We start from the raw sequence: 19,737 nt of genomic DNA on the forward strand, positions 1-19,737 counted from the left end.
CTAAAGATAGCCTATGGGACAGATTGCTTCTTCATCTGCTTGATGTATTCAGTGATTTTTCTGTGAAACTTCAAAATAAATGCTCCAATTTCTCGACAAACTCCTCGCTAAATAGATTATCCCAAGAGCTAGCTGCCAGCATATCTGCATAACTTTCCCTGTTGTCTTTGAAGGCCTCACATTCTAAAATGAAATGTTTTTCTGTTTCCACTTTTCCGGAAGAACAAAAAATGCTTCCTCCCACACTTCCTTTGGCCTTTTACAGCGCCTTGTTTGACAACGGAGATGATGAGAATTAGTCTTTAACTGCGCAATAAGAATTTTGGCTCTCCAAAAGATATTGGCCTCTATGTATGCTTTTGGTTGATAGACTATGACTGGGATTAAACACTTCAATATAGTAAATTTTATTTCTTCCTAGCTTCTTATCCCAAGTATGCTTGTGGAACTTTTCCATAACAAAAGCCTTTATCTCTTTGCTGTTTATGAGACACGCGTTCAAGCAAATACCCAATTTACTAAACCAAATGTTATTTTGCTGCATCCAAGCTTTTTTGTTCTTGCACAATCTATCATTAAAGACAACCTTAGGCCATCTACCCTCTTCCATTTGCTCAATTTTTTAAAACAAATTAACAAATTTGTTCCCAAGTCTTAATCACCAAATATGTGCGGGGACTCTTTTACACATATTAAAGGCTGGGTGAGTGCAGTGAATAAAAATCTAGGTTATCAACCATGGACAATTTATGTGTAAACCATGGAACTATAACTAACAAATAAACTGTTGGATATGTTTGGTTACAAAATGTAACCATTCCGTGCTTCAGGAAAATTTCAAAATAGACGCATTGACCGATAGCAGAGTGCAGAAAATGTTAGCTGCAAGTCTTAGATTCCATTCTCAGCTCAGGCGATGGACAAAACTAAACCAATTGGCATTACAATAGATTGTGCCTAAGTAATCTACTATTGAGTGTAATGTAATACCGAAGAGGTATCCAAGCTAAATTGTAATGTTTTCTTCGGTCTAAAAGAACATATATTTCAGGGAATTTAAAATCACTAAAAGTTCAAGCAACGCCATACATAGTCAAAATCTCCTCCTATCAGAATGCAGTAAAGATCGCAATCAATGGACCCTTTTTATTTTTTAATATTGCGTTGGCTTTATACACCAGTGGTGTTTAGCCCACGCTAATACAAATATGGCTATGTTCAGATAACAAACCTCAGTTTTACATTCTGAAGGCCACGCCTTTATAGATTTTTGCACTACCATTTATATTAAGCCTTTATTCCATTTCTGTTACAAGTCGAATAACTGGAAAATTCAGCCCAAATTATATCTTGCATTCAAACAGTGGTTTGAACTGACGCAAGATTCTCATTCAATATGAACCCCACAATTCATCGCTAATTATTTCTTGTTAAGATCCCATATCTCATCTTTGTTCACAGGGACCTAAATAATATTAAAAAGGAAGCGAATTGAAGTAGTTGTATGGGCAATGGTGGGAGCTAAAAAAATGGTTACTCTGCAACCATAGCTAAAGGAAAGAATTCCTTAAAAGCGAAACTGAGCTCTCTCATAATCACAGCAGCTGCTTGACCAAGGAGCAGATACAAAATAGGAGAGTAAGTCGGATCCACTTTTTGTAGAAGCTGCAATTTAAAGATTCTTATTGGGACAGCAAAGAGTAGGATGGCATGTCTTCCAGTCTGAAAATACCCTTCATCTGCAACTCTCTTTCAAGCTGAGAGCGAGTGGCTTTCATAACAGCCTGAAAGGCAATGCAGTTGACATGAATAAGAAAAATGAATGCTCAATGGAAGCCTGAAACAGGACCTAACATACAGTTGATATAGTGCATTCAGAAAATAGAACTTAAAATATAATCACAATCAAAGAATGAGTTTACACATTAAACTCCATGTAGGAAGCCCGCATCGCAAGCCATTGTGCATCCATCATTTCGAATGCAATGCAGTAAAGCAAGTCAAATGCCCATTCATTCTCTGCAAATTAAAGCAATTATTAGCTCTAAGCTCTCTTGTTTCATAAAGAAAACATCAGAAATAATGATAAAAATACGTTATTAATATGAAATCTACATAAAAATAAAGCATTCCAGTAGCCTGTGTTGGACAGGTTGCAGGCAGCAAATACCAATAGTACATTCAAAGAAGGATAATAGATACCAAAATATTTTGAAAAAATGTTTACTCTTCAACAAATGTTCTTGCATACTTTATCTTGAGCAACTAGTCTGGTTTATGGGTCTATATCATGGTGGTATGTAGGGCAAAAATACCTGCAAGCATCTTTAAGAAGATTGCCCCCAATAATGTGCCAGGCTTTTCTGCAAATGTTACAGACATGTGTAAGGAATTTTTGCCCTGATAAAATTTAAAAGATACTACTGGAGATAGCATGGAATTTTGAAACAAGTTACATAAAGGCTCAAGCTATGCCAAAAAATATCATGGCTTCACAAAATTACTTCAATGACCAAAGAACTTACAAATAACACATGGAAAGAAAAAATTTCCACAGAATCAAGATGTAGCTGTTTGGTAGCTGTACATCTTGGAGATTGCCAAAACATACAATGTTACACATAGGGATACAATAATGAGTAGGAAACCGACTAAATTACCCTCTTGTTGTTGAGGCTATACAAAGGCCTTATAAATGTACAGAAGCACCTTTGAAGGGAAACCACTGGATGGAATTTCGAGAAAGAATATATATCAGACCAAACATAACAACTGCTCCCAAGTTCAACTAAACAAAGTAATTTTCTTTCCCTTGAAGCAGAAAACAGGAAACAAAGAAAACAAGTCATATTTGACTACAAAACAATTTTAAAATTTCCATCAACGTTGACAAATTTAAAAAGAGAAGTGTTACTTACTAGATCGAAGATCAAGGATCTGAATGAGCATGAATGTGATGTTTACACCAGCTACAGCAAATGGATACTCCCATGTGGCTCTATTTCCTTTCTGCTTTTGAAGGAGGCGTTGAAAGGATTTCTGCAAGCAAGTTATGCAAATATTTCAGTCTTTTTGAGATGAACTATTATGAGCAAATTCTGTGAAATTCATTTACAATTGTATTTTAACGTGGGATTCTCAATAACTACGTAGATGATCTTCAAGAAATACTAGTTCTGGTATTTGATCTGCTATACATTTTATGAAGGGAATTTGTAATGTCCCAAATTAGGAAATACAATGAATATCAAAAACATGCACTAAGCTACAGCTAGGAAATCCAAACATGCAAGCACAAATTTTCACAAACAGAAATAGATTAGTGAACCATGAAATAGCAGCCATAAATCTGAGACATTTTATTAATTTTCCAACAGGAACTAAGTACAATAGAGTGGAATGATAGAACCTGGGCTTGCTAATGCAAGCATGCAATACCCAGGTGAAGATCTAAGCAAAAGTTCCGACTGAAATGGTTCAATCTGCCCAAACACACTGCCCAGAAATTTCTTCCGCTGCTGCTGCTGGAGGAAAATCCTAAAATGACCCCTCAAAACTGCTCCAAAAATTCTGCAAAATTAGGATAAGGCTCCTCACACCCAATCCAAAAATACCCAGAAAAATCTCAAGCTGAATCCACAAGTCATTGAGCCACAGAAATCGAACTGCTGCAAAATACTCAATCTCCCCAAAGGTGAAGCACCTTCAAGCCCCAGTGGAATTTCCTCTTCAAACTCCCAGCAATAATCGGCTTCAACAACCCACAAGACACCTATGCTCAGCCTCTGCACAGGAAACAACCAGTGAACCCCAGCGCAAACCCAAGAAAGAGGAAGTTCCGCTCTCCAACCTTCAACACTTTCAGCCTGACAAATTCCCAAGAGAAACTTGTTCTCCCCAAGGAAATTTTTCTGCAAAATCTCAAGCCCGGAAGATACCAAATGCCAGCTCCTCAAATCACCACAAAATCTCTAACTGCGTCCTCTAGAAATTTGCACTAGCTGAAGATACCCAGCAATAATCCAGTCGGAATTCACTGAAGAAGAGTTGGAATTCCTGCTTGGAAATCCCTTGTGATAAACAACACTGGTTGGCTTGGTTAAGCAGCGCAAGTAAACTCTCCAATTCTGAAAATAAAATGCCAAATGATGCCAAAATGAGGCTCTTCCCTTCCTTTTATAATTGTTGCTCACGCTTTGCTTGTGAGCCCCACCAATTCAACCCCCCTTTCTCCTTGTAGTTCGATTTTCCTAAAGAGTTTGATTTTCCTTTTCTTGACCCCCACAACTTAATGCCACTTTAACTTTTCTTTTCCTAAGTTGAGCCTTTCTTTTCTCCAAAATTAAATTAAAACCTCCACAACCTACTTTTCCTAGGTTTTATTTATCATAATATTATATTAATCACCAAAATTGCAAAATTGAGACTCCCCTTGGCAAAATTATAAATCGGGGACATGACAGTCCTCCTCTCTCAAATGTTGCTTGTCCTCAAGCAACTCCAATGTTGGATGCTGTAGAATTTGTTCTCCCTCCCAAGTGGCATCCTCCTCTGGTAGGTCCTTCCACCTGACAAGATATTCTCTAATAGTCCTGTTCTTGAGCTTCCTCTCCCTCTCCTGCAGTATGGCCTTAGGTATCAAAATCAAATGTCCCTCATCATCCAAGGGTGGCAACCCTGCAGCAGCTGTAACCTGTTGTCCCAAGGCCCTTTTCAGGCAAGACACTTGGAACACATTATGCACCTTACTTCCTGGTGGAAGCTCCAACTTGTAGGCCACCTCTCCAACTCATCGGATCACCCTGTACGACCCATAAAAATGTGGTTTGAGCTTCTCAACTCCCTTCTGCTTCACTGTGGAATGCTTGTACCACTGGAGACACAAGAAAATCAAGTCCCCAACCTCAAAATGTCTCTCCACACAGTGCCTGTCTGCATACATCTTGTGCTGATTTTGTGTTGTCTGCAAGTTGTCCTTGAGATCCCTTAGGATCTCTTGACTCTTCTGTATCCAATCCTTTGCCCCTAGGGCTCCATTGTCTCCAAAAATCATGTCAAAAAATGACAATGCATCATAATCATAAAGGGCATGAAAAGGTGACATATTAATAGACATATGGTGAGTGGTGTTGTAGTAGTACTCTCCCATGTGAAGCCACTTCACCCATGCGCGCTGCTGCTCCGTCATGTAATTTCGCAAATGCCCTTCCAGCCATTTATTCACAATCTTTGTCTACCCATCTGTTTGGGGTGGAAACTAGTGCTAGAGGTGAGCTCAGTGCCCACAAATCTAAATAACTCTTGCCAAAATGCCCCCATAAATCTGGGATCATGGTTATTGATGATGGTCTTAGGAAGCCCATCCAACCTAAATACCTTCCTGAAGAAGAGCTCGACAATCTGTGAGGCTGAAGATCTGGATAGAATGGTGAAGAAGTGAGCAAACTTGGTTAGTCTGTTCACTACCACATATATGGAATCATGCCCTAAACAATTGGAAGTCCTGTGATAAAATCCATAGATACGCTCTCCCATTTTCTCTCTGGAATAGGAAGAGGCTGAAGTAAATCGGTCGGATATGTCTGCTCCCCCTTATTCCTATGGCAAACATCGCACTCCAATACATGCCTCTATTATGAATATAATTTATATAAATTAAATAAATGCAAATAAATAATCGTAGTTATATTTTAAATAGTCATTATTTCAAATGGAAAGGCATGTTCAGTTATGCAAAGGCACCTACCTAGATATATAAGCATGCCTTCATTGTAACATTCAACCATCCTTGTACATTTCATCTTATCAATAAAAAATATTACTTACAATACATTGTGTATTTACATTTAAAAGCACAAACACCTATAAGTTTTGTTGCTTCAGTGGTATCAGAGCCATTCAAGCCTTTGGACATTATCCGCTGCACAATCTACCATTAATTTTAATGTTTTGAAATCATGGAATCAAGCGAATCTCATAAATCTACAATTGAGTTGTTAAGTGAAATTCAAAAATCGTTATAACAAATAAAAGGATCTTTACAAAATCATTAAAGGTTTTCAAAACACTAGAAAATGGTTAATTTTCAGAGCAATCGAAGAAGTGTACAATCCAGGAATGAAATTTTTTCATTTGAGAGAGAAAAACAACAAGATTCTACTGACCTAACAGAGTTACAAAACTATAATCAAGATATCATGCCTTCAAAAATGGCGGTGAGTTCTAATAGTGAATGCAAATTGGAAGTGGAAGTGACTAACTGCCAACAAAATGTTGTCAAAATGATGGAATTAGATAGTTCTCCAAAGACAAGGCATCGATGAGAAAACAAGTCTAATGAATAGAATACACAGAAGCTGCCAATTCTTGTTGATGTTGGACCATTTGCAGATACTCTCAATCACACATGTTATTCATTGCCTATTAATACTAAGGCAATTGATTGTAATTCTGGACCCAAGAGTTTGAGTAGGAACAAAAAATTAATGGCATTTTTGAGAAATTGTAGAAGGGAACAACCACTAGGACTATGCAATGCTAGAATGTCACACTATATTAACATCATCTTACAACGTCTCGCCTACACTCATGTTGAAGAATGTAACTAGGTTCAATCTTCATAAACATATTCAAGTCACAATATAATGTATTTGTCAAAACAAAGAAAAATGAAATTTTATTATTATTAAAATTGACTTATTAAAAGCATGGGGTTCATCATTCATGCTTGGGTCAATTATTTTTAGGTCAAAGCCTCCATTGCAGGCTTTTGGGGTTTGTGTCAAGTGTCCTTGTCCATGTCATATTGTAAAGAACCCTTCTCGGGAATTATTTGTCAAGAAAGAAATTTACTTTATATTAAAATTAGTCTTCTAGGCCTCCTCCACCAAGTCATCTTCAAAACTAGACAAGTCGCCCTAAAATTGGGCAGCAGAATCACTATATAAAGGCAGCAACTCGACCTCATTTGTCACTCACTCACAACAAGTTCGATCTGTAATTTATGGGCTAAGAAAAGGTGTGAATTTCAAGGAAGAAGGAGAAGAAGGATAACAAAGAAGAAGAAGGTCTCTCTCAAGCATAAAAGGTCGAAATTTTCACTCTTTCCCACACATGTGAAGTTGCGCAGTTGCTGGAAGGGAGGCAAAATTCTGTAATAAGTGAGAGGTCAAAATTCTACTGCTGGGGGTCGAAATTCTACAACTAGGAAGTCAAATTATTGGATTGAAGTTGCTGGATAAGAAGAGACTAAGGTGGACTTGGTGGAGGAGGAAGGTCTGTTGGTCTAGGGTCTTGGTTCATCTCAAATTGAATTACTGAAGGAAGAGTTCTTGACTGGGTTTTCCTCTATATAGGGGTTTTTGCCCTTGCTGAGTGCCTATATATGGTGTGCCTGATCTTGGTGTTTTTGTTTTTGGTAATTGCTTGATAAACTAAGATAAAAAAGGAACATAAGAAAAGTAATAAGAATTCAAAAGATATCACAAGTAATTATCAACTAAAGAAAAATTTTCTACGTTTTTTATTTTCTAATATGGTATCAGAGCTAAAGTGAAAGATGAAAGGAAAAAGGAAACCTGAAGATCTATTGAAAGGAGAATAAGGAGTTTCAAGGTTAAAAATAGAAATGACAAACTCAATGAAGCCAGAGAACAAATTAGAAGGAGCCTCCAACTACAGGGCCTAGAAAAAGAGAATAGATTTCATTCTTAAAAAGAATAAAGTTTTAGATATTGTTCAAGAAAAAGTCAAGAAGCCTACAGATGAATCAAGTAATGCAGATAAAGCGAAATTTAAAGAACTTGAAATCATGGCTATGAATCTAATAGTGGATGGAGTTAAGGATAACTTAATTCCATACATATCCAACAAAGATTCCGCTCAAGAAATGTATGAGGCTCTCTCCAAGTTATTCACAATCAAGAACATTAGCAAGCCTCAAGAATGAACTAAGAACTGTTAAGAAGACAAATGATGGTACTGTTTCATCATACTTTATAAGGATATCTAGAATCAGGGATGAACTCCAAGCAATAGATGAATTTGTCCCAAAAAAGGAGTTCATAATCACTGGCCTTCTAGGTCTACCTAAATCTTGGAGTGCTTTTGCATCAGGACTTCAATAGTCGGAAGGGCACTCCAACATTTGAACAAATGTGGAATGCATGTAGTCAAGAAGAAGCCAAAATATCAATGGTAAACAACAAGAAGGAGAATGAAGAAGAAAACACCTCGAATGCTTACTCTTCTCATCACAAAAAGAAGGGGGCCTTCAATAAGTTCAAAGGACCAAAGAAGAAAATGGACCTATCCAAGGTTGAATGTTACAATTGCCACAAGATGGGACATTACTAGAGTCACTGTCTTGAGAATCCAAGAAATAAGAAAAGAAATAGGGATCAAGCAAATGTTGTCGATGAAGCTCCATCTAAGAAGAACAAGACTGAAGAAGAATTGGAAGTCAAGGACTTATACTACTAAGTCCTCCCTTTCACATATCCTTCCTTGATCTTCTATTCTATGTTCTGAATTTCCTTTATGTTTTCTAAATTTGTAGGTCTAACATGTTGTGTTAAGACATTTTTGAATTATTTTTATAAGTTGTAGGTATCCCTCAAAGATTGGATTAAGAGGGAGCCTCCATCATTTACGGTTTTACCAAAAGATAAGTAATTTATTCCTTGTCTCCTCTTTTGTGTTTGGTTTCTCTCTCATATCAAAGTATGTTTGCATTGTATGCTAATAACCTTTCTCTTTATATTTTTCTTGGTTAAGAAAGCTTGTTGTTTGCTCAAGGGTTATGGAGAAAACTTCAAAGGATATACTTGAAGCATGAAAGAAGTTCTATTGAAACCCTTCAAGCATCGATGTCCTATAAGGCTTGTTAAGAAACAACTCAAGGTATGTCTCAGCCTATATGTTATGTTGCAAAGTTCTCTTCATATAAAGGTACGAACATTCTTCTTTTAAATTTTGTTCTACATTACTAACATAGTTATGTCTAAGGTTTTGAATCATAAGAGATTCTTGTTTGGGTGATTAATCATTAGATTGAATCTACCTTCATTATATCTTGATCATTCGTATGGAACCCTAGAAGGTTCTCCATGAAACCCTAGTCTACTTAGGGTTAATGATGAAGTCTAGAAATCCTATTCTCTTGATGTTTAGAGTCTTGGTATTGTTATAATAAAAACCCTAGTCCTATAGGGTTTGCTGCTAATGTTTAAATGAAATCCTAGACCATTAGGGTTTGGTAAAATAGGGTTTATGAGCAAAACTCTTGTAAAGTCTATAGTAAGACTCTAGGGATAAAACCCTAGGTGTATATTCGTTTGTATGACCAAAACCCTAGTCTGAATAAATTGTTGTATATTTAAATTTGATGTATTAATGTTTTTTTCCTAAAGTTTACCTAATAATTGTTAATCAAAAATGCATCCTAGATATGTATATACGAGTATGTTAACCTAATTGTTGTTTCTCATGTAAATTCTAGCATTTGTAACAAAACCCTAGTAGAGATTGATATTCTAGGATATGATGATATTGATTTAGTCTAGGATTTGCATCAAACCTTAGTAAAGTGTAACATTGTTGAAACATTAGATGCATAATATGATTGTTATTTGATTGAATTGCTGATATCTAAGGCTTTGTGTATCGAAAATGAAATCTAGGGTTTGCAATAAATTAGGTAGAGATTGTCACATATTGAAGCCCTAGACACAATGAGACTGATATCTTGATTGAGTTGCTAATAGGGTTTATGATAAAACCCTAGCAAAAGGGAGGGTACGTAACTTTTGCTGATTATGAACCTAACTAGGTTTAGATGTCTAAAGTCTAAATGCTTCCATTATAGTAATATAATTCTAATATAGTTAACTTCATGCTTCTATATATGTATTTGGTTGTACTTGCTATTAAAGTTTTGCAGGTACACAAAATGTCCATATAAGCATGATGAAGAAAAGCTATGAGGATGATGATGAAGATGACCTTGATGAAGTCATGAAAGACTGAAGTTTCTTCGATGTTATAAAAGAAGAAATTAGTTATCTCCCTAAGTTAAGAGGGAGCTTGGATAGAAGAAAGGGTATATCTCCCTAGTTGAGAGGGAAGGCATATTATGATAGTGAATACTTTGAAGTAAGCAAAAGTACTATCAATAAATGTTCGTGATTCATGAAGTTGCAAACAAAAGACTTGAGAAGTACTAAGGCTATATTTGGTGTTGCTAAAGAAGTGGTAGAAGAAAGCTTCTGATAAGATGTATTTGGATAACTTGTTGATGATATAAGAAACATCTAGACCTCAAAGTGTTGAATTTATAAATCTAACACATCAGAAATTCCTATTGCATTATCTGGTTTATTTCACCTACTTGTTTATTACTCAACAACTTATTTAACCATATAAATACTGAAAATAAACACAAATGCAGTCTCAACTCATATACAGATCATCAACTGAAATAATAGACAAACACACAAGGGACACCGTTATTTTTGGACAATCGTCCCTGTAAAAACCCAACTTGGGAAAACCAATGCAACAGTTCTAAGGGTTTTATTATTAAGCAGCTTTCTTGAGTACAACTAGGGTGCCAAATTGGTTCACCCAACAGAGATTTCCATCTGGCAGTAATACCTCTCTTCAGAAGCAGATATTCATTAAGTATGCCCCACAAAAAATCCTTCCAGCACTTCTCCTAGGCTCTGCGTAGATCTGGAACCCCCTGCATCAGCCCTATACCTCTCTGCGTCAGCTCTGTAGCCCTTTACATCAAACGCAGGCCCTGCTAGCCTTTGTGCAGTCTCTCTGGCCTTCTGCGTGGCTCTTGCTAGCTCTATGTAGCCTCCTCAATCACTGCGCTGGCCCTCTGGCACTATCTATTCCTCTCTGCTATGCACTCACTACCCCTCGCTGCAACTCAGATCATTTGTTTGATTTCTCTCAACAAACCCTGCTCCAGAAAATCGAATTGACTGATCAATCTTGGTGTATCTCCAACTGACCCTCAAGCCTCCTCTTATACTTTTCTTGTTGAGTCTTCAACGATCGAGATTAAGTCCCTAATCAACAACTAAGATTAGGTTTGGCTTGATCCATGTCATTTAGAACATTCTCACCAAGTTTTATATTAATACACATTAATATTTTAATTTTCCTAAGTTTAGACTTAGGAACCCCATTAAAAATATTAATTATTTTAATATCTCTCTAGCCGGGTGGAATTTCCTCAAACTATTTCTGGGTCTTGGAGATCTCATGTGCTTTAGCCTCTCCACCAATTTTCATGGTTAGAGCACATCCGATGCTACCACAAATCAACACTCCCTCTTAGCGAGGAATGTGCTCTAGTAATGCTCCACCACTGAACATCACCCTGATCATTCAGCACTGGTACCTGTGCTGATGCTTGGCCTGCTTCCCAACATCCACTGCACTATTGCCCATGGCTCTGCCACTGCCACTGCTACATCTATACTACAACTCCCTCTCAACATGCTGCATCATGATGCCCATAACACTACCACTGCCACTGCTGCACTGCAACTCAGTTATCGAGAAGTAAGTAACTGATCTACCCAAGTACTGACATCCTTGTCAACCTAGAAGCCTCCTGATGTTGAAGCTACCTTTGCTGCTATCTGGTGCTTTCTTTGCTGCCTCTGCACTGCTGCAAACACCTTTGTGCCTCTCGTACTGTTGCAACCTCCTCTGTGCCTTTCTGCAATGCTGCAACCACCTCTATGCCTCTCACATTGCTGCAACCTCCACTGCGCTGCTATAGACCTCTGCACTCTAGCACTGCCTTGTCGCTCCATCCGCATCTTTCTTCTATCAACATCTGTCATCCTGCTACTGTCATTCAGAGCTTCCATAGCCGGATATGATCCAAGAGTTTGGGTACCTCAAGGATCCTGCCCCTCATCTTCTGTAGTCCTCCTGACTAGAACTTGATGTCTACCCACCTCTTCTCTAGAGATGCATGAGAACTCATGGCACAATCATCATCCGTCTCGACTTCTTTCTTCGCCTTAGCCGGAGCTGCCTTAGAATCAGAAGCCTCTCCCTTATTGTTCTTCTTGGGACACTGGGTTGCATAATGACCTAACTCCCCACAATGGAAGCACTTTACCTTGGAGATGTCCTTCTTCTTCCTCTTTCCCTGTTCTCCCACAGATGCAAAGCCGCATCCTCCTCCTCCTCTTTCTTGATTTGACCTCCTTTGCTGCTACTTCCCGCCTTGGTCAATCATCTAATCTCTTCTTGGCGAAGAGCTTCCCACATCTCTTCCCATCCTGGAAGATCAACTCTACCCAAAATTCTTTAGACAAATGTCTCCCAATCCTTGGAGACTGCATTAAGGGCAGTCCTCACCATGAACTCCTGATCCGGCGTGGCCCCTATGGAAGTAAGTTGGTCTCAAATCTCTTGCAACTTGCTGAGGTATAGATCTATCTGCTCCCCCTTCTGCATCTGATACGACCGCAGTTGATTCTCCAACAACATCTTCCTATGCACGAAAGTGCCCTAATACAATGTCGTCAAGGTATCCCACATCTCCTTTGCCGTGTTCTTCTTGGCAATATGCAGTATCACATGATCCTTGACCCCATCAAGGATTATGCACTTTGCCTTCGCCATTGCATCATCATACCTTTCATTATCAACTAGGTCGATTGGGATAACCACGGTTCTCAAGGCGAAGCCCTTGATGTGATGTCTATCCAGAACAGACAGGATCCTAGCCTTCCAGATGACAAAGTTGGAGGCCCCGTCCAACCTGTCCTAATCCCTCAGTCCGTTCATTGCCAGCTCCGCTCTTCTACTGGACTTCCCTCCTGGAAGTTCTCTCCTAGACTCCCTCTGAGTCTCGATTTCCCTGTTGGAAATCTTCCCGCCAACTGTCGATCCGCTCATCTCTGATCCTCTTTGCAACTGCAACTCGGATCTGGATTTCTTGGCTAGAAATCCCTCAAGGCAGCGGCTCCCTCTACCTTGGTTTTGTCCTGTTAGGTACTGTTCTGTTTCGACAGCAACAACACCCCACCAGCTTCCTAATCCACAATCTGCCCACAACTCCCTATGCCCCAACAACTGAAGGAACTGAGCCTTCTAGCTCTGCGCAATCCAGCAAAGGCTGAATCACTCCTTTAGCCAACTATGTCAAGCCTACCTGATTGAGTAGGATGACGTGGCTCTTCGTGAGCCTCTTCAGCCCATCTCTGCCTCTGCGCTGGCCCTCTCTCTGGTTCAAAATGATGAAGCAGGCCCTCTGCGTCACTCCTTCTCTGCTTCTTTCTGCTTAGGAGCAACTTTGTCTCTCGGGACAACTGCTACTGCTGCAAATACTTCTGATTATGTTGGTCCCTTCAGTTCTCTTGTGATTTGGAACCCTCAGATACCATGTTGAAATTTCTAAATCTAACACATTAGAAATTCCTACTGCATTATCTAGTTTATTTCACCTACTTGTTTATTACTCAACAAGTTATTTAACCATATAAATACTGAAAATAAACACAAATGCAGTCTCAACTCATATACAGATCATCAACTGAAATAATAGACAAGCACATAAGGGACACCATTATTTTTGGACAATCGTCCCTGGAAAAACCCAACTTGGGAAAACCGGTGCAACAATTCTGAGGGTTTTATTATTAAGCAGCTTTCTTGAGTACAACTAAGGTGCCAAACTGGTTCACCCAACAGAGATTTCTATCTGGCAGTAATACCTCTCTTTCGAAGCAGATGTTCAATAAGTCTGCCCCATGAAAAATCCTTCTAGCACTTCTCCAAGGCTCTGTGTCAGCCCTGCTAGCCTCTGCATAGCTCTGGAACCCCCTGCATCAGCCCTCTGCCTCTCTGCGTGAGCTCTCTGGCCCTCTGCATCACCCACGCAAGCCCTGCTAGCCTCTGCGCAGTCTCTCTGGCCTTCTGCGTGGCTCCTGTTGGCTCTGCGTAGCCTCCTCAATCACTGTGCTGGCCCTCTGGCAATATCTCTGCGTCTCTGCTGTGCACTCACTACCCCTCGTTGCAACTCAGATCACTTGTACGATTTCTCTCAACAAACCCTACTCCAAAAAATCGAATTGAATGATCAATCTTGGTGTATCTCCAACTGACCCTCAAGCTTCTTCTTATACTTTTCCTGTTGAGTCTTCAATGACCGAGATTAAGTCCCTAATCAATGGCTAAGATTAGATTTGGCTTGATCCATGTCATTTAGAACATTCTCACCCAGCTTTATATGAATACCCATTAATATTTTAATTTTCCTAAGTTTAGACTTAGGAATCCCATTAAAAATATTAATTATTTTAATATCTCTCTAACCGGGGGGAATTTTCCCAAACTATTTTCGGGTCTTGGAGACCTCATGTGCTTTAGCCTCTCCACCAATTTTCATGGCTAGAGCACATCCAATGCTACCACAAATTAGCACGAAGGTTTGTGTTTACTTGTTTTAAAGTTTATTACTAATTAGGGCTGTGATTGTACAGGTAAATCTCTCCACAAGAAGGTTGAAACACTTTGGAAGCATGCTTGAACAAATGGATATATCTAGTTTATTAGGGAGAGTTGAAGCATCTAATGGCAAATGCTTGGGAGGACATCTAGTTGGCCTGTGTTAATGTCTAGATCCCGAAGAGGGAGGGTGGCATTGGTCTTGGAGCTCTGACCTTGGATACTCATCTAGATCCATGGGTTGATGGGTAGTTAGTAAGCTTGATGGTATCTAGACTGGTTGAAAGCTTTAATCCATCTTAGTCCCACCTGGATAGATAACCCTGGTCAGGTATCTAGTCTGTGGCACTGAGTGTGCTTGAACTCTTTGTAGTTCATATTGGAGATCTTCCATGTACCTCTATATAGTTGTAATTATGAATAACTCCCTAGTTAAGAGGGAGTGTTGAAGAATGTAACTAGGTTCGGTCTTCATAAACATAATCAAGTCACAACATAATGTATTTGTCAAAAGAAAGAAAACTGAGATTTTATTATTATTAGAATTGACTTATTAAAGCATGGGTCTCATGCTTGGGTAAATTATTTTTAAGTCAAAGCCTCCATTATAAGCTTCTAGGGTTTGTGTCAAGTGTCCTTGTCCATGTCATATTGTAAAGAACCCTTATTGGGAATTATTTGTCAAGAAAGAAATTTATTTTATATTAAAAATAGTCTTCTAGGCCTCCTCCACCAAGTCGGCCTCAAAATTGGACAAGTGGGCCTAAAACTGGGCAAAATCACTATATAAAGACAACCCGACCTCATTTGTCACTCATTCACAACAAGTTCAATTTGCAATTTCTAGGCTGAGAAAAGGTGCGGATTTCAAGGAAGAAGGAGAAGAAGGATAACAAAGAAGAAGAAGGTCTCTCTCAAGCATAAAAGGTTGAAATTTTCTCACTTTCCCACACGGGTGAAGTTGTAAAACTACTGGAAGAGGCCCAAAATTCTGCAGTAACTAGGAGGTCCAAATTCTGCTGCTAGGGGTCGAAATTTTGCAACAAGGAAGTTGAATTATTGGATTGAAGTTGTTTGATAAGAAGAGATTACTATATTATCTTGGAAGGTTGACTTGGTGGAGGAGGAAGGTCTGTTGGTCTAGAGTCTTGGTCCCTCTCAAATTGAATTACTAAAGGAAGAGTTCTTGACTAGGTTTTCCCCTATATAAGGGTTTTAGCCCTGGCTGAGTGTCTATATCTGGTGTCCCTAATCTTTGTGTTTTTGGTTTTGGTAATTGCTTGATGAACTAAGATAAAAAGGAACATAAGAAAAATAATAAGAATTCAAAAGATATCACAAGTAATTTATCAACTAAATAAAATCTTTCTGCCTTTCTGACTTTCTAACAACTCCTCCATTGGCAAATTATTGTCTACACATAAAACATATATCTATATGCTCCAAATCTCTCAATAAAATTGATTGACCCGTGTGTCTCCTAGAAGACATGATTGTGAGGTCACTAGCGATGGTTAATGTAGGCAGTGAGTTTCCAAAATCAATACCCTCAAATCTGAAAATCTTTTATATTTCTTGAGTTTGAATGAGCAAACAGATGCCCACGGGGTTCTTCATTGTGTCATAAATATATGCGAGTTTGAGAAATTCATCAATTTGCCAAACAACAAAATTTTGAATAAGTGTTTTCAGTTAGAGCAGAAAATGATTAAACCGTGTGTTTGATGTAGAAATTCCTAGCATTTCGACAAAATAATGAACTATTTCCCTCTTTCGCTCTCCCAACCTAACGACTCATTTACTGCACCTGACGTCCTTATCAATCTCAATGGAAGTTTAAGAAAGTACTTCACTACAGAAAACCTAGAGGGCTCTAGTCCATGTGAGAAATGTAAGAGCATCTCACCAATCTATATTGAGCGCTCCATTTCTAAGCCTCCAATTGTTCTTCTACTCACATTGCAAAGACTCTGGCTGGACATGAGTAATTTTTCGAATTCCAAGAAGATTACAGACTCCATTCCTTTTCCAAAATCCCTTCCACTAACTCAATATTTAACTTCTCCAAAGGAAGGTGAACACTATGTGTATGGTCTCTACACCATCATTGTTCATCGCGGCATAAGAATGCCCTCTGGGCATTATTTTACTTATGTGAAAAATGCGGATAATTGTTGGTTCAAATGTGATGAACAAAATATGTCCCTTGCAACAATAGAATACGTTTTGAAAGAAAAACAAAATGTGTATATGTTTTTTAATCTTCGCCATGCGGTCCCTAAGAATGATGGGATAACTCATAATAATATTTGCCAAACAATCTCCAAGAATGATGGGGTAACCTGTAATAACAGTGAAAGGACTCTCAGGGTTAATTCCTTTGTTACTACTATGTCTAAGAATTCAAGCAGTGAGACGAACAAAAGACTCTCACCTTCTCCAATGCCCACCACAAGTTTTGTGTCTCGACCTAACTCTGCTCCTGCAGTTATTTCCATGCCGAAGAAAGAAGAGAAGGATGATATTTTTGAACATCCTACTTTCTTGAATGCATGTGACCAGTGTTACTTGGGAGCGGGAGCGGGAGCGGGGAGCGGGAGCGGAAGCGGGAGCGGGAGCGACCATTTTCAGAAGCTCCCGGTTTGGGAGCGAATCCCGGAGCGATTTTTTAAAAATATATATATTTTTTATATTTTTTAATTTTTGATACATATATGTCAACAAAAACATGTAGAATGATGAAATAGACATAAAAAACATAAAAAAACATAAATTGATCATTGAACCATATCACATCAATCATCTAGAAATTATAATCGTCATCAACCTTAGTAAAATAATAAATTAAAATAACATTCAATTCAATAACATTTATCATCATTGATCACCAAAGTAACAAGTTGTACTTGTAAGCCAAGTTTAACCATTACAAGAAGTAATATCGAAGATATTTCTAAGTCCTAACTTCTAACTGTTAACATGATATGAAATGTTAAAAATTTATAAAATGAAACATGAATAATGAGATGAAATGAAACAACTTTAGTCTTTCACAAAGCATCATATTCATAATTCACAATCATTACCAATGAGTTATAATTGCCAAGGCCCAACTTCAAACTTCAAATTTTCATTGTCACAGTGATATAATGTTTACAAAAAATATCATAATGTCATAATGATATGAAAGAGTCAAGAGTCAAGAGTCAAGGACTCAAAACTCAACACTGAACAGTTATGAAAACTAAAGTGACAAGTCTAATAGAAACTAAAAAAGACAAGTAAACTGTAAATCTACAAGTGGCCCTTGCCACGAGAGTCTCCAGGAGTATAAGTAGGTCTTGGCGGTCTTCTAGGAGTCTCCCGCCCAGACCGACGACCAGAACTAGAGCCTCCACGCGAGGGTGTCGATGGAGGTGGCGACAGCAATGGAACAAGACTCGGGCCCCGAGAACTGCTACTGGATGGTGGAGGTGGAGGTGGCATGGCTGCTGCAGCTGCTTCAGCTTCATCCCGTACAAGCTCATCTTCTAGTTCTTCCATATGTACAATGCCATCCTCTAAATTGTCGTCCTCAGGGTGATTGTCCCAAATTTTATATGTGGGATCTTCATTAGCCCGATGACAGTAATGGCTCAACAACCTCAAATTGTAGTGCACATAAACCAAGCTTTCTGCTCGGTTTTCGTTGAGCCTGTTTCTTTTCACATTATGTATATAACTGTAGGTGCTCCAAAACCTCTCTGCAGAAGAAGAATTTACAACCTGTGCAAGAACTTTCAATGCCAATTTTCGCAAAAGTCCGTCGCCGCCATATGTTTCCCACCATGTGAGAGAATCAAATTTATCTTTGTCGTCCATTGCATGGAAGTTACCATACAAACCACTGCCAGTGAAGTATCTGCCTATTTCAAGGCGCACAGCTGCACATTCCTCCCTGTCAGGCACCAACTTTTCTAATGCATCCAGATATCCTTTAGTTACCTCTCGATCTAAATGGGGTTTGGTCCTAACACCACCCCCTGCTGCAGGTTTGCCCAACCAAGAATCTGAGTAGTATTTTGGCGTAAGGATATACGCCAAGCAATGTAGTGGAAGGTTAAGCTTTTTCCACCGTTCACACACACAATCGTGAATCAGATTGTACAAGTCGGGATCTCTGTTATTAACAATGTCTTTTATTTCCCCCAACATGGTATCCATTTGCTCATACACCTCGCCAATCACTGGTTTGTCTGTATCTGCAAACCGAATCATGTTATAAATTGGCTTGGTGAAATCCAATACCTGTCTCACAGCTGTCCAAAACTGCCCATCAAGAGCGGCCTCCTCCACCGTTTCAAAACCTGCAATGTCAGCTACATTTGTAGCCCTTTCCTTTAACACCTGCCAATTTGGACTTGATACCATGCTAGCTAAACCCTCTCTTACCTTCAAAAGGCGCCCGAAGGTGAGGTAATAGCTACCAAATCTAGTCCTCGCAATCTTCAGCAACTCCAATCTCGAGTGACTGCGGAAAAGGCCATGGGTATTGCTATGATTTGTAATAAATTTTATCATTTTTTTTTCCTCTCTTGTACAAATCCCCAATCCATTGGTATTGTTCATTTTTGTTTTTGACAATATCATGCAACAGAAGGTTCAATGTGTGAACCAAACATCCAGACCAAAATATGTTCGGGTATCTATCCTCAATAATTGCTCCCGCTGCCTTACAATTAGGAGCATTATCAGTGATGACTTGGATGACATTGTATGGGCCAATACGCTCAATTGTTTCAAGCAATGCTTCTGCAATGTTGATAGCGGTCTTGAACTTGTCTGAGTAATCATGTGCAGCTAGAAAAATGGGACCACTTCGGGACACAGCAAGAACACTTATCAATGGCTTGCCTTTTACATTTGTCCATCCATCAGATACAATGGACACCCCATTGTCAGTCCAAGAACTTGTCATTTTATTCAAAGAATGTGATATTTTTGCTTTTTCATGATCAAGGCCAACTGTTCTTGCCTTGTCATACCCAGGGCTCTTGTATCCTTTAGGGGCATCATTTATGGCAGAAACCATTTCGTGCCAATAAGGTGAGCGTAGAACATTGAATGGTATCCCATTTGCATAGAGGAACCTGTAAATTTTTGAATCCACATCATTCCTACACCCCTCATCAAGGAAATCTGATATGGTTCTACGGCGTAAAGATGATGACCCTGAGCCTCCATGTCCATATCCACTGCCTTGGGAGGATGCTG

At 38.9% G+C, this 19,737-nt stretch overlaps 1 protein-coding gene across 7 annotated transcripts in view; it reads right to left on the reverse strand.

The window, feature by feature from the left end:
* Positions 1–1,115: 1,115 nt before the first annotated feature.
* The window catches only part of LOC149267391 (uncharacterized), a 423,973-nt gene continuing 405,351 nt past the window's right edge, over positions 1,116–19,737 (reverse strand). For all 7 annotated transcript variants that reach the window (XM_089432487.1, XM_089432472.1, XM_089432448.1 and 4 more), the window contains 4 exons: positions 2,919–3,039; positions 2,316–2,363; positions 1,925–2,019; positions 1,116–1,784 (listed from right to left, as the gene is read on the reverse strand). In XM_089432487.1, the coding sequence (XP_089288613.1) occupies positions 1,683–1,784; positions 1,925–2,019; positions 2,316–2,363; positions 2,919–3,039 (366 nt within the window). In that variant the 3' untranslated portion in view covers positions 1,116–1,682. The remainder of the gene's footprint in view (positions 1,785–1,924; positions 2,020–2,315; positions 2,364–2,918; positions 3,040–19,737) is intronic.

Source organism: Pinus tabuliformis, chromosome 6 (assembly GCF_031772625.1).
Source record: "Pinus tabuliformis cultivar Carrire ecotype Pingquan chromosome 6, CPIR1, whole genome shotgun sequence".
Lineage (NCBI taxonomy): Eukaryota > Viridiplantae > Streptophyta > Pinopsida > Pinales > Pinaceae > Pinus > Pinus tabuliformis.